Consider the following 15,871-nt stretch of genomic DNA (forward strand, 5'->3'; position numbering starts at 1 on the left):
GATTTTCATACGATCAAAAGCTAAATGGATACATGAAGGAGAGAAACCTACACGTTACTTTTGCAATCTTGAAAACAGAAACTATATTTCAAAACTTATGAACTCTTTTATTTCTGAAAAAAGGTGATATTTTAAAAACACAAGTCGAAATTCTTGCCGAAACAAAGCGTCACTATGAATGTTTATACAAAGTGAAAGAAACAGAAAATATTTCTTTAAATGTAACATTGGGAGATTTAGAAGTACCTAAACTTTCAGAAAATGATAAGCAATCTATTGAGGGGGCTCTCACATACAATGAAATGTTGAACTCTTTGAAGCGTATGTCAAACAGTACAAGTCCTGGAAATGATGGTTTTACAGTGGATTTTTTAAAATTCTTTTGGAATGATATTGGTACATTACTTGTTAGGTCAATAAATTATGCATATTTAATAGGTGAATTATCAATTACCCAGAAACAAGGAGTCATAACATGTACACCTAAGGGGAATAAAGACAAACTTTACTTTAAAAAACTGGATACCAATTTCCCTAATAAATGTTGCTTACAAAATCGCCTCTGCTTCAATCGCTTTTCGTATCAAAAATATCTTAGCAAATATCATAAATGAAGACCAAACTGGATTTCTACCAGGTAGACTAATGGCATCAAACATCAGAATGTTATATGACTTGCTTTTTTTATACAGAAAAAAATAATATGCCTGGTTTACTATTTCTGATTGACTTTGCGGCTGCGTTCGATACTGTCTCATGGAATTTTATGCACCAAATTTTAGACTTTTTTAACTTTACCCATTTGATAAAATCTTGGATCAAATTATTTTACACAAATATTGAATCATGTCTGAATAGTTCATATTACAGGGAGGCTGTTGTCAAGGAGATGCCCTGTCACCCTACCTGTTCATTCTTTGTGCTGAAATACTTTCAATATTAATTAGAAATAATCAAAATATAAAAGGAATAATGATACATAGAAAAGAGTATAAGGTTTCCCAGTATGCAGATGACACTAGTCTGTTATTGGATGGTACAAACAAATCTCTTAAGAACACGATGTTAACATTAAAATTTTATGCTAGAATTTCAGGCCTTAATATCAACATGGAGAAAACAAAAGTGATTTGGTTCGGATCACAAGAAAATAGTAACACCATTCTTTGCCCAGAATATAACTTGTCATGGAATAATGAAGTTTTTACAGTCCCAGGTGTTAAATTTACCACAGTTCTATCTGAAATTATAGATCTGAACTATGATTCAAAAATTGAAGAAATTAAGAAACTATTTGCAAGTTGGTCTAAAAGAGTCCTATCTCCAATAGGCAAGCTAGTTGTTATAAAATCCCTTGCTCTAAGAAAGGGAGGCAACTATTGTGCAGTACAACAGTATACATACCGCGATGATTACAAGTGGCCTGGACATTTATTGAATGATAGCGTTTTCTGTTTATGTAAGCTGCCTCTTGATTTTTCGGCGGAAAAATTATTCTAACATGTGTGCCGTCTATACACAACCAACAACGCCGGGAAATTGTCTGATTTTATAAAATCCCTGTTGAACAGCTACTATTCGTCCTTCAGAGAAAATAAAACGTCCGTCGCTCTGGTAATAGTCCGGGATACAGTGGCAATGTCGACACCAAATGTGTCCCCTATTAACTGCAGAAAGCACCAAAATCTGAGTGCGATCAGTATTTGCTGTCATACAGTCAAAGAACAATTCCGATTCGTCCATGTCGAAGTCGATCCCCAATGAGGTCCTCCAGTCTGTCCAAATTATCAGATCCAAATCTGTAGCGTCGTCGAAGTTCCTCGTTGTCCAAGTCGTCAGTTTGTCTGTTTATTCGTCTAAACTGACTAAGTCGTCTGGCGTTTGGTATAAAGGCAACCATTTTGTATCTTGGTTAACTTTTAACGAGTATCGGAGAGGTTGGTTAAATTTAACCAGAAACTTGTACAACAGGAAAACCAGAATTTTAATCAAAATGATAATTTAACCAGCAGTTGACCCACTGGTTAAATTTAACCAAGTTTTATACAATTGGGTGCTATTGGTTAGATAAAGCAATTAATATCTACAGGAATAATGTATCTATTTATGTTCCTGATATCTATAAGGAAATTCTTTGGAAGCATAGACAGCAATCAAGCAAAGTAATGGCAAACTCGGTATAAGGTTTTTAAAGGCTGCGGACTTGTTACTTCTCTGATGCTATCTCATCTTTGTCCTTCTATAATTTCCCGAACAACCTTACAATTGTCTGTATACACTGCGCTTACGCTCAAAACTCTGACGGCTAAACACAAATGCAAGAAAATAAAATTCAGTCTTGAAGGGGAAGGTGGATGCCCGGGACAGATGTCTCAGATAAGATGTTTTTACAATTCTAGTACAAATCAAGACACAAATTCGATTCGTACTGACTCAAGCTTTAAACCTTAGGGCCCTGTAAGACATCATTATTACATGAGTGCCTATAAATAGTAACAATTTTGTGCTGAAAATTCTTCTTTTATCATATTGCTTGATGCATTATCACTTTATCATAATTGGCCTCGGGGCCATTATCGATAACGGCCCGATAAATCCCTGACGTTAGCGCCGGAATATAACTTGACGTTTCATAGATGTTTTATAGAGGCAAAACAGCGATTATTTCAGTTTTAGTTTTATTATCTGGAGCGTAACATTGTGTATTTGTTGTGAAATAACTTATTTTCAATCCCAAATTGTTCTATATAACAACAAAGTACAACTATAAAGGCATTTTATTTTATAAACGTATATAATAAAATAGAAACTTAAAGTCTGAAAATTATTATACCCGTAGATGCTAGTACCCATAAAATGGCACACTAAACTTTTCCTTACTATTCTATAGGTTAATATGTAATAAACAGGTAAATACATGGAAGAGCTGTGCTTTGAGTGATATTGTCCCTGGAAGAAGATAATAGCCGCCAGGACCATTATCAATATAAATGTATGCTGTCGCAAAAGTGGCACCTTTCCGTGCAATATTTTTTTAAATTTAAATTGTCAGTATACACACAATCGTCATATTATCCCCACAAGGCGGATCCTTACGGAGTAATTAGTTTCGCCTAGAACATTCAGTAGGATATTTGATGACAAGTAATAAATAAAATCTGGAAAGTAGATACCTCGGAAGCACCGAGAACAAGGCAAATAGTGAATATTGCAGACTTGGTTTAATTGAGTCAGTTCATGAGCAGTAATGGAAAATGCCACACTGCACACACCCATAGCACCGGCTTAAGCAGAATTCAATCTTCAAATCTAAATGAGTTGAAATCAAGACTGCTTCGTTATAATTTGTTTTTCAGTTGATATTTGAAGACGATTCTTTTGGTTTCTAACCCTATTTCAAGAAAAATTACGCAACAGATAAAATGTCATAAAACCTGATCTATTTTGAAATTTACTTTAGACCATGCTCTCTGTGAAGTCGGATATAAGTTCCTGACTACATTATATATCATAAAGTTATTGCTATCACGGAGAAAATGTAGTACTTATAGACATTAATCGTAAGTCAAACAGAGACAGAGTGCAAAATATAAACAGATAGTGTTGTTGATACATTTATACAACTTATGTCAACTCATATCAAATGCTTACTTTCAAAATCATAGGGAATTAAGTGCAATTTCGTTATCAGTGACAGGAACATAAACATCGTGAACCAAAACATACAATGTTACTCAGTGCATATCTGATTAGGAATACATTATTAAAGATAATTGGAGAGACAATTGTTTTTATTTTGATTGTATTATATACCTACGCCCTAATTAACCCTTTTTTCATCACCATAGAGGTATTCCATGTTTCCTCGGCTTGTACTTATACTGATTGTGGTAGTTCTGTACGTTGCTTGAACCGGAAGGCGTGACTTGTTCTTTTATTTATTTGTTATATCTTTGCTGTCTGACTGGTTAACATTTTACATGTTTATGCACTTTTATGTAAAACGTCCGGCATACTGAAACTGAAATGCCCTATATAAATAGAAAATATTGTTCAACTCTAAGCTTGAAGCGTTACTATCTTTCTTAACATTAAATCTTCAAAACAAAAATGTTTCACGTAAAGTAATTCTACGGTTAACGGTGTAGGGCGACTGCGTTTAAGGAACGTGGCTTTCCCTGTTGAATATTCATCCTTGCTTTTTCTATTTCCCCAAACACCTTGTTGTTCGATTTTTTAAAGAAACCTGTCTTCTATATCTTCTTTTACAGTTCCTACTTTTCAATACATGGCTCTATGGCTGTGTTTCCGGAAAACCTCCCCTTATGTTTTATCTTTTGAGTAATAGTCGTTTCTCTTTAACCTTTAGTATGCTGGCGGCAACTGATTCTGCCTTTGCGGCCAATGCAGACCAAGATCAGCCTGCACGTCCGTGCAGGCTGATCATAGTCTGCACTGTTCGCTATTCAGTCAGTAAATTTTCAATAAGCACCCCTTTGAATAATAAGTGGTATTGCCCACATTGAATAATTGACCAGTCCATTTTAGAAATTTAGTAGGGTAAAGGTTAATAATTGACAGAAACCTCATTCATAACCTCGCGAAACTGTTCACTTAAAGGGAAAGGCAATGTTGTTTTTATGTTAACTCTGTTTTGTAGGATTTCTTAATAAATGTATTTAGAGTATAAGCGTAATAATTGTTCGCCCTGTTGTTTTTTCAGGTTTGGACTTGCAAAACATTTTGATTTCCTTAAATATCTAACATACTGCATGCGTTTAATGGAATTTGTTTTGTGTAAATGAAAACCATCATTGTTTTACAATCAAGTGTACCGCTACCTGCGAAATTCTGCGCTCTATTATACAAGAGTTTTTTTTTCAAATCACTCGAGCCGAGTCAAAATCTGCATGTGTAGTAATCATATTGAAGTTCTCTCCCTTGAATAAACAGTCTCTGTTTACATGTCAAGGTCTGAAGTATATCGAATTTTCTTATCCTGTCAGAGCTTGATCAAGAGTGATAGTTATTATATTCTTGTCCTGGTCATATTTTGTTAAATATGTCTCGATTACTTTGAAAAGTAGATCATAATGCTACAATGTTTAGTGTTCCATTTGCCCGTGTACAAATCTCACTGCTATAACCTCCACATTTTGTCTGAGCCATACCTTTTTTGTTTATATTCCGATGTTATCAAAGCTTGCAAAAAACGGTTTTCAATATTAAAGTCTGAAGGATACAATAAAGCGTTTTATGTCTGTACAAGCGATACCTTTATGAACGGTTTTAAGTTAACTGTTATGACGAACTTCTGGTGTGCAGACAACAGCATATGTAGTCATTTCTCTACGAGGCTTGAACTAGTTTTAATAAACACAGTTTGCAAATGACATTTATGATCATATCTGGCCCCGGTTTCTCAAAAATACTTAAGTTTTGTAATTGACTTATGTATGTTAATTTGCTTAAGGAAAGTAAACACTAAAGGATGTACGAGCGTTTTTCAGGATATCTGTCATTTAGAAAAAAATGTTTCTTCGAATGTTTCTTTTGTAACAAAATTTATGCCAAAAATTAAGGTGAAATAATTAAAATATGGCTTATAATGTACCATTGAACCAAACAGATTCTACTTGTTGCGGAATTTTCTTTTCATCCTTATTTTTGGCGGACATTTGCCTGAAACTGATGTAAGATATACAATGAGGGTAGGGGTCGGTAATTTTAAATATCTCTTAAAGTAGGTCAGGTTAGGTTCTGATATTTTTCTGACTGATATATTTAATGATAAGCTACTACTGAAATAAAAGTTTTCAACATAACACTTTATAGTATCTATGAAGTATAAATCAAATTAAAAAGAACTGAAAATATCAATTTTCACCAGTTTTTAAAGGTTTTTTTTCTAGATATATCTCTAAGATGCACGATAACCCCAACATGTTGTCTTTCCATTTTGTAGTATTTTTGTTTGTCATTAAAGCAGCGGTATATTTTTTAAAATCTTAAAAGTAGAATGTTATGGTAGATATAAATACGTTTATTTCTGCCGAAAAAAGAAGGTGGAGAATTATGCAAACGTGTAAAGATGAAAAGAATTGTTAGTGACAATTATGCTCATATAATATAATAAAAGTAGTTCCAGGTTTTCAAGCCCTGCATTCTGAAGAAAAAGTAGTTGCACTTTTTACAAATAAATCGTTGATAAGAATTTGTGCCAAAACCTGCTTTTCAATTTTACAGAGACGAAACTTTTTTTTATGTGTAAATAAGCCACAATTTAGATACTGTGTTTTAATAAGTGTTTATATGTATAAACAGTAGAAGTTCATATTTAGTATAAAAATCGCACATTGTACAAGAAGAACTACAAAAAGGATGTTCTGCTCCTCAAAAATCTCAAACGTGTGTAAATAACATAGTTTTTCTTTCAAACCAATGGTATAGATTTTACATAATTTAGTAGATATTAGTAATGTAATACTGTCTTAATTAATGATTTGTTTTATAAGAGTGCATGCAGGCTGTGCTAATCAGTTCCTGGTCTAAAATGATAAAAGTCTTAGGACGTTTCTTAATTTGGCAATAGTCTTTTTTTCAACTCAGTGTTTTAATGTACTGTACTTTTTATGGTAGTTTTTAACCATGAAACCAATGGTAGGATTAACACAGCTTGCCTGACTTTTAATAATGTAAGATCACTGATCTTGTAGTGTTGCAACGTGGGACGGGGTTTTGAGGTGTGTTGCCACGGGGGTTATGCTTCTGTTGATGGAAGGGCATAGCAAAAACAGTTGCTATGAGTTTTCATCGATAGTCGCTGGACTGTGTGGTGGGTTGTCATTTGGGGTTGCTTGACGCTGCAACGTATTAAGATTCTCTGCCAGTGCTATTGATGTATAGTTAAAATGTGATATGGTATTTGTATAGTCTCTTATAATTCATCTATATGAACGGCCATTTACATGCAGTTTAACTGTTTTTTTTTATATGTATATCTATGTAGATGTAAATGGAAGAGACTCAAATAAACTAATAAAATAATAATATAATACTAATATCACCTTGTATTCATAGTAACTGTAAGCCCTGAAATCCATAAAACATTAAGTGGGATATCATATGTTCTATAAAGTGCTTTTTTTCAATTTTATCAAATTTCTGAAATGCTTAAACAGTGGGTGAAGAAAATGCCCTATAAAATAAAAACGAGTGCGGTGACCTATGCGTTTTCTGCTCTTATTTGTCTTAAAAACTAATATTCTTCAAGCTCACAGTAAGTATTTCGTGAAATTGGGGTCTGTTCATTTTTTCCTTCCGAAACATACAATAAATATTCTGTGTAGCCATACTAAAAACAAAGTGCGTAATAGTATGGCAGTCTGCTTTAAGTACTTACAAAGGTAATTACAAAGTAAGTGCAATTCTAATGTGGGCTGTAACACTGTAAGAAAGTACAGGTATGTCAGTGCACAGAAGCTATTTTTACCGATTCACATTTGACAAAACTCATTGGTATCTATTCTTATAGATATTAATAGGTCCTCAAGTACTTATTAATTACTTAAATAGACATTTTTCGATGGCGTCAAGTGATATCTAACCAAGATAAAACCGCTTTTCTTTTTTCGGGAATTTTAAAGCTATTTGTATTGTATATTTTCGCATAAACTAAGCCCTCTTTTCTTATCTATTTCCATGGTTACGTTTAAAACTTCCTATGGCTTGATAACAGAAAAAAATGTATTGTTAAACCGTCTGCGTTTTACGCTATGCAAGTGACCCAGAGCTCCATTAACCGACGCAAAGTGCATTTGATAAACCATAAGGAATTTCATTGTAACTCCTACGAGAAACTATCATTGTTAAAACAGCTTTCTATACAATATTATTCACACGTAGTGCGTGTGATAATTTTTGTCACGGTTTATGAACCGTTAGTAATTTAAACTTCACCGTCTTTTTAACCAATCATAGCATCTTGCATCTATAATACTATATATATATAAGAGTAGAGCAAGGCAACAATATTAATTTAGAAAAATTGCAGCTTTAACGACGCGTGAGTTGTAGCAGGACAAGACAAATATTGCTGTAAAGGACAAGGTAATACGATTTAATACAGTTCAAGATTTCACAATTTATGTTCGAAATTGCTTTAAAGGGATAGCAAAGCTTGAATTTGTAACCATACTGATATATCAGGTACGACTATTTGGACCCTGGTAGATTATGCATTGTCAAATAGATTGAAAATTCTTTTAATGCTGTTTTTTTCCAGATTATAGCACAGATTTAAGACCAACTTTTCATATCTATTTTATACTTACAGGGAACAAAGCCTTATAACCAAGAAAGAAAAAAAAGAGGAACTGATCAAATTTAGTCCTAAAGGAATTGAGAGTTTTAACTGCAACTTCGAAATTAAAATATTAAAGTGTGTAAATATGGCTTGGATGGATTATATTTGCATGGTTTTTAGTATATCTGTTTTGTTTACAGTTGCCAATGGCAACGTATTACGGCTTGACAAAACAATGAATGGGATTATATTATCATCCGATACAGATACAGACGACATCAATTTGCTTGACGACAACACTGTCAAGAAGCTTGACAGTTATATAAATTTAGATGACAGTCCAAGTTTAAGACTGAAAGATCCAAAGACCTTAAGCATTGGAAGTGTGCACCAGCATAGTCATATTACGTAAGACTTTATGCTAATAATTCTTATATATATTAATAAAGCATTTTTTTTTATTTTGATTACATCTGTTGTATTTTCATATCTGAAATAGGTTATTTTTATCTTCATATTTAAAAACTAATTCTAATTGTTTTTCTGCATATAATTGTGTTAAATATTTTTTTGATTTTTTTTTTCTTCAGTGTTAATTAAAATCAACTTGAAGCTTTAACGGTTGTTCTGCTATTTGTATGGGTTTTTGCTATATATATATATTATGGAAAAAAATCTATGAAACGTATATAAGGCATAACCTTAGGCAATACAAAAGTGTTATATTGACTTTATGTTTTAGGTCTGTTCGCCACTTTGCAAGACACGGTCTCTGCAGAAATATTTATGGAAAAGTGCGATTTTATACAGCTTTGAAATACAAGTTTTGTCATACAGAAAGTAAGTAGGATATCGGACAATTTGTATTCATCATTTGAAATTTCTTATGTCTTTTAACTGCATATTCAATTAAATTTTGTGTTTTGTGAAATAGGAAATGCATTCAGCAGTAGCAAAACATGTGTTTATGACATTATTTATGTATTATTTTATCTGTCAATGACATTTGAGCCATGCCACGGGAAAACCAACATAATGGCTTTGCGACCAGCATGGATCCAGACCAGCCTGCGCATCCGCGCAGTCTGGTCAGGATCCATGCTGTTCGCTAACAGTTTCTCCAATTCCAATAGGCTTTAAAAGCGAACAGCATGGAGCCTGACCAGACTGCGCGGATGCGCAGGCTGGTCTGGATCCATGCTGGTCGCACACCCACTATGTTGGTTTTCCCATGGCATGGCTCATTTATTTGTTTTAGATGTTTTAAAAGGACACTGTATTCTAGTAATAGACTTCTCGAAACTTACTCTTAATAGGAATATTTTCATTACTTTCCCTAATCTAGTATTCGCAACTTTTCACATTACAGGTAAATTTATAGCACAAATGGTTGAAGATCTCTGTACAGAGAAAGGTAGACTATTACACAGCTGGGTCGCTGAACTGTTTGATACAAATGGTGAGTTCATGTTAACTTGCAAACTTTGTTAGGGACGCAACTACTCTGCGTGAAAATACTCTGAAATCTTTAACTGTTTCGTAATAATTTTGATAAATTTATATCTAATATTTCGCGAACCTACATGTTTGTCAAGATTTGTATGTTTCGCTGTCTATATTCTCTTGTTGTTTGTATGTTTTGTATGTTTTATATGTATACTGTCTTTGCTTTATTCCGTGTGTATATAATTTATGTAAATGGCCAAAGGCAAAGTTTTGCCGATATTTATGCCAATAAACTTTGAATTGAATTGAATTGTTAATATCTCACGAGTAGAAATACTATCAGAACTTGACCAGATACAGTCAAACCTTTCTAGATAGACTACCATTGAGAGCCAAAATGTGGTCTTTATTGGGAGGTGGTCTTTATTCATAGGTTAAAATACACTGTAAATGTTAAAATTGTAAACAAATCATGTGGTTTTTAGAGCCAGGTGGCCTTTGTTCAGAGGTGGTCTTAAACACAGGTTTGATTGTAATTCTAATATTTCTATGATTTAAAGAGTAAAGGAAGATGCAAAGATTTAAAAGGTTAAAAAAAATGTTTGTATAAATATTTACAAATGTATCTTGTTTATTTACAGAGGACGGTAATATAGACCATTTTGAGAAGTTATTCTATGACGAATGAAAACCTCATTGCAAGAACTTTGATCATATCATCAAATTATTCTTTGAAATCCTGGATAATTTTACGCATATGTGAAATGATGAAGACTAGCTTTCTGTGATGATGTACAAAAAGTAACAAACGAGAAGCTGCACAGCCTAGATATGTAATAAGCACTTTTCTGAGATGGAAATGCTTAGATATTTATGACTATAAATATTGTACTATAGGGCAACCAATACGTCCATGATGATGAAGAAGAAACAGCGGATTTTGATTGTGATATTGAAATTTAAGAGAGAAATTGAGTTGAGTTTCAAGACACTTTGATCTATATTATCTACGTTGTTTATGTCGCTACCTTAATTTTTAAGGTTAGTATCGTTTGCAGTTAGTAAATCATCTATTGCAACTTCAGTTCAAAGTTTCCGACATGACAAATTTAGTAGTAATTATTATTTCTGGCATGAAATTACCCGACTTTAAAAATTAAATCCTGTTGTCTAAAGGAAAAATTGGTATTCAAATTTTTGTACACAATTAAATTTTCAGAGTTTTAAAAACGTTAGTTTCAATAATCTTCACGTACGTAGTATGTACTGTATTTGTTTTGTTTGTTACAAGGATAATGCTGTGTTGATACTAAACCGGATTTTTACTCTCTCATTAGTACTGAATGCTCTTCAGCCCGCCAAATATTTGGTAGAATGTAAACACTGTGAATGTCAACACCATTTATATTTATGCCGCGCCAGTATTTATTATGATAAGTGAAAAGGTTTTCCGTCCTGCAATCTTTAAAGCTTGTTTCACTTTATTTGTTTTAGAATAACATAACCTTTTATTTATCTTTATCTTTTAGTTATTGTATACGTCATTTAAGCCAAAAGTTTACTTTTAACATATCAGATGATACACTCACTTTGGCAATCAGTTAAAACTGTTGAAAGTTCTTCTTTTACAGTTTCGGCTACGTATTTAAAGTGGCATTATGCGTATCTTACTGCACATATTGTGTTTCTGGTGAATGTTTTTATAAAAGCAATTTTCGGTTGCTGTGCATTTAAATGTTAAATTAACGATAATGCCGCACAAGTATTTGAAATTTATGCTTTAAAAATAAAAAAATTAAGCCAGTAAGATAATAGTTCTTTTCTCAGTCTTCGGCGCAGTGATCTCCCTTACCTATAGGTAGAGATTTCCGAAGTTGAAGGAAGTAACTCCTGCGTACAGTTTGACATTTCTTAAAAAGACTGTCCCAGTCAAAATAAGAAAATTCATATTTGGAAAGTTTTTTTTTCGTACTGATAACAGGAAGAGTTTGGTATATTGAGATAAAAGCTATAATTTCCTCCACCCTATTTACACACACATCTATTTTAGCTTGTTTTTACTTGAAAAATGCGTATAATTCCATTTAAAAAATTAATTACTTTTGGTAGATAAATAGATAAACGACACAATTATATCGTATACTTTGTAAATATGTGTAATGTATAATTTGCCAAATAATTGTAAAATGAAAATAAGTATTTTAAAATTGTTCTATTTCATTGTTCAATGTATATTTACCATTATTCTTTTCATCGGGATTTTGTTTTACATTGAGAATGTTTTGAAAGTACGATTTATTGATGTTATATATATTTTTGATAATATTCCGTCCAAAATGAGCCTTGTATTAAATAAAAATGTATTGCGATTAGCTTGTTTGAAATAAAAAGAATGAAAAAAGACAAGTTTTATCCCTTTATCTGGATTGCTTTGCCCAAATGTTAAAGAATAATCGTAGAAAAATGACGCCGAACATATCTATAAATATTTCTGTTGTCTACTCTGAAATACATAAACAGTTATGCTTTGATCTTCGGTCTTGGGGTTTGACTTGTTTAGAAATAAAACGGTCCTTTTATATTAAAACTCCAACGTATGTACAATTACGTTTATAAGAGGACCCTTTACAAAGATAACTAATACTGTTGCAGTGTCACTTCCAACCTTACTCAATACACAGAAATTCTGATTAATTACAATTTAAAGAGAGCACTGTATTTTGCTCAAGCTGTCGATCTGAACGTATTTAAATTACGCGCATGCCTATAGGTCATTTAAAACCATTTTAAAACCATTTTTTAAGTTGAGTTCAAACCTATATGTAGACATATCTTCATTGTGCGTAAAAATATGAAACGAGGATTTCGAGCTACGATGGCCTATCCAAAAGGTATTCCCATCCTTCTAACACATTGGTCTATTAACTGATTTTCTCACATCCAACGATGTAGAATACACGGGGTATCAAATACAAATTTTATGTATCTATAATAGAAAAAATATCTAGCCGCACATTCGATATTGGTTCGTTTATCTTGCTACTTTTATTGAATGTACCTTTTGTAGTTTCTCTGGATTATTTGATAAATGTTGAGTGTGGATTTTGTGTTACCGTCGGTAATTTTCAACATCTATACTGCGGTTCATTTAGCCACATCTGACCGTGTTTAAAAAATAGAAGTGTCAGAAATGACAATGAGGAAGAATGAAATAATTATAATTATAATAATAAATAATGAAATAATTATAATGGTAGTTAGGGTGGTTTCAAGTCCAACAACCGGAATATCAGTTTTACTCATAAATACGGTGAGATTTAAAAGTGCATAAAATTCACAAGTATGTGTTGAATATGATGTCATTTACACAGAATCATAGTAACACGCTATCCATGCTGTGGCTATAGGCTGTTAGAAAGCTGCCTATCTTGCACGTGCAACATTTGGGAGCCTACCCAAGCACCCGCATGTGTCTGAAATAATGGCTGAAAGGGTACATGACATAAATTATGCCTGTATGACCCAAAATCTACCAAAGGTCTCCGTGGCAGACGGACTAAAGTCTTATTTGACGTTGTTGTACTTGTCCCTTTCTTTTTGGGTTCGAGTAAGTTCTTGGGGTGTAAAACTCTTTCTGGTGAGGAAGCATTCCAGCTACGCTTCGTAGACGGTTGGTCCTACCATCTATGTATTACACCCGAAGAGCTCCCAAGAGTTATTTTCCCAATTAAACCTAGAGATGTTCCATACTACATACATTGTTCTAAAATATTAAGTAATCAACGTTTTCATTCATGCAGGGGTAAAGTATAATTGTGTTGCTTTTTTACCACTATGTTTTTGAAGGTTATGTTTAATTTCATTTTACACGATCATTGTTAAACATGAATGAATGGCTCCTGGACATTTACTCTTACTGGGTATAGTCTTGAATTTTGAACTTAAATAACAGTTATACACTTTAAATGTTCAAAAGCTGACGTAGCTAGTATTATTCTATCTGAAGAGAATTTATCACAAGAAATTAAAAACTGATAGACAGTAAGAAAAGAGTTTATCAGAGCCGTCAGCAGAAGCTTTAGCGAAAATCAAACATGCACGTAGGCATCGATCTAATAATAATGCAACTGAAATTAAAATAGGTCATGATACTGGCATTTTGGACATGTATATGAAAAATAAAAAAGTTGAAACTCCACAGGTCGTTCAACACGACAAAAATGAAAATGTTGCAGGCTCGGCTTGATTGAGCCTGTTCATGGACGGTAGTGGAAATGCATTCTACCGTTTACGCCCTCTAGCCCCGGGTTGAACAGAACTCAACATTTACACATGTTACAAGTAAAAAAGTAATAATTTAGGGACATCCGCAGATGTGTTCATACGGTGGTGCACATGGAACCTTCAATAATACACTTAGTCTAGTGTTTAATTCCACGAAAAGCATGGTATGGTCCTCAGTTAGAAAATGGGCTGCATTGGTCTTGTAAAAAGTCTACCCGTACTTGGATTCAGTGTTGTTATATTTATCATGGAGTTCATTCAATTGATGTGTAATAGAGTTCCGCTTAAGCCGGTGCTAGGGGGCGTGACAGGTACTGCATATTTCATTACCTCTCATGAACAGACTCAATCAAACCGAGTCTGCTATTTTTCTGCTTGGTTGCATTTTTTGCTTCCAAAGGATCTTTTTTTTACAGATTTTATTTATAGGTCAAATTTTGAAATTTTCGATCGCAAATAATGTTTTCTCATCTCTAAATTTACATCGAAGACAATAAACAGAATATAAATGTATACATATACAAACATGCACAGTATTCTTTTTTTTTTGCAAAAGACTTTCAAGAGTTATATTTTGTTCTGTTAAGTTATTTGATGCAATGCATTTTAATTTTAAGTAATATCAAGAACGGCATTTCTAGGTTGGCTAATGAATTGTCCAGTTATTTTATCACTTTCATATCATAATGGTCAACTTCATCTACTTATGTTTGAAATTTAAAACATATATGTATATATATGTACCCAAAACACGAGAAACTATGATCCCATGGAAAAGACCATGTGTACGGTTTTTTGAAATAATACAGTTGTAACGTATAAGCATATATTATGCAATTCTTTTGATGAAAGAGAAGGCCACGCTTTAATATCTTAAATATATGATACGTATTGAAGGATACAATCCCTTGAAGCACAAAAAATGTAAGAACAAAAACGAATGGAAACGAATATGCAGGTTTTTAGACCTGATAAAGTAGTAAGATATGTTCATGTTTAATACAGAGAAAGGTAACGGTGTCATATTTCGAGCGATAAAATAAAAACTTTATGACCTACTCATTATGCATCAAAATGATAGATGAAAACCTGCTACATAAATTGTGTCGATGATTACCATTTATGGTAGTTGAAACACGTCAGGTAATGTTTATGTTACGACTTGAATATTAATTTTTATCATCTTGCATATTTTAATTATATAGCGCACTTTTACGTAATATTGACAATGATAATGCATTTTACTCCACTTTGATACCGTTGAAAGTTTTGAATAGAAAAAGTGTACAGCCCCACATGTCGCCCAACACAACAAAAAGGGAAATGTTGCAACAGCCTGCTAAAGACAAATATGGAAATGCATGCTATCGTCCCCGCCCTCCAACATCGGGGTTGAGAAGAACTAAGAAGACATTTGAACATGTTACGAGTACCAAAATACATTTGAGAGCATCCATAGGTGTGTTCATACGGCGGTGTACATGGAAACATCTGTAATAAACCATGGTGCAATTCCATGAGAAGCAGTGTATGGTCCCCAGTTAAAACAATGGACTAGCCCTAAAAGAGAAAACAATAGGCAGAATTAAACAAACGAGTCTGTAAAAAGGGGATCCGAGGTTACGGAGCCTGCATATCACTTAATTAGAAACCAGCAATTTTCCTTAATTGTTGATTAACCGCGGTGCTTGTATTTTGAGCCACCCGGTCTCATGTTCTTCTTTTGTAATATTGATCATAAACAATTTACGCTAAAGCATGCAATAAAATTGAGTTAGCCTAAACATCAAAACGGAACTCAGATTATACAGACAAAGTATGTGCTTAAGGAAGAAA

The 15,871-nt window shown here is 33.2% G+C and overlaps 1 protein-coding gene across 1 annotated transcript; it reads left to right on the forward strand.

The window, feature by feature from the left end:
• The first annotated feature begins 8,053 nt into the window (after positions 1–8,053).
• On the forward strand, positions 8,054–12,114 carry LOC123538738 (uncharacterized). Its single transcript, XM_045323037.2, has 5 exons — positions 8,054–8,109; positions 8,336–8,713; positions 9,048–9,145; positions 9,675–9,764; positions 10,393–12,114. The coding sequence occupies exons 2-5, from the start codon at positions 8,451–8,453 to the stop codon at positions 10,437–10,439; spliced, it is 498 nt and encodes a 165-aa protein (XP_045178972.2). The 5' UTR covers positions 8,054–8,109; positions 8,336–8,450; the 3' UTR covers positions 10,440–12,114.
• The last annotated feature ends 3,757 nt before the right edge of the window (positions 12,115–15,871 follow it).

Source organism: Mercenaria mercenaria, chromosome 18 (genome assembly GCF_021730395.1).
Source record: "Mercenaria mercenaria strain notata chromosome 18, MADL_Memer_1, whole genome shotgun sequence".
In the NCBI taxonomy this organism is placed as follows: domain Eukaryota; kingdom Metazoa; phylum Mollusca; class Bivalvia; order Venerida; family Veneridae; genus Mercenaria; species Mercenaria mercenaria.

Bases quoted from the DNA above. Each gene is read 5' to 3' on its own strand.
- LOC123538738 (XM_045323037.2), top strand. From the start codon at position 8,451: ATGGCTTGGATGGATTATATTTGCATGGTTTTTAGTATATCTGTTTTG. The intron at 9,146-9,674 runs GTAAGTAGGATA...TTCACATTACAG, and splicing joins CAAGTTTTGTCATACAGAAA to GTAAATTTATAGCACAAATG. The intron at 9,765-10,392 runs GTGAGTTCATGT...GTTTATTTACAG, and splicing joins TGAACTGTTTGATACAAATG to AGGACGGTAATATAGACCAT.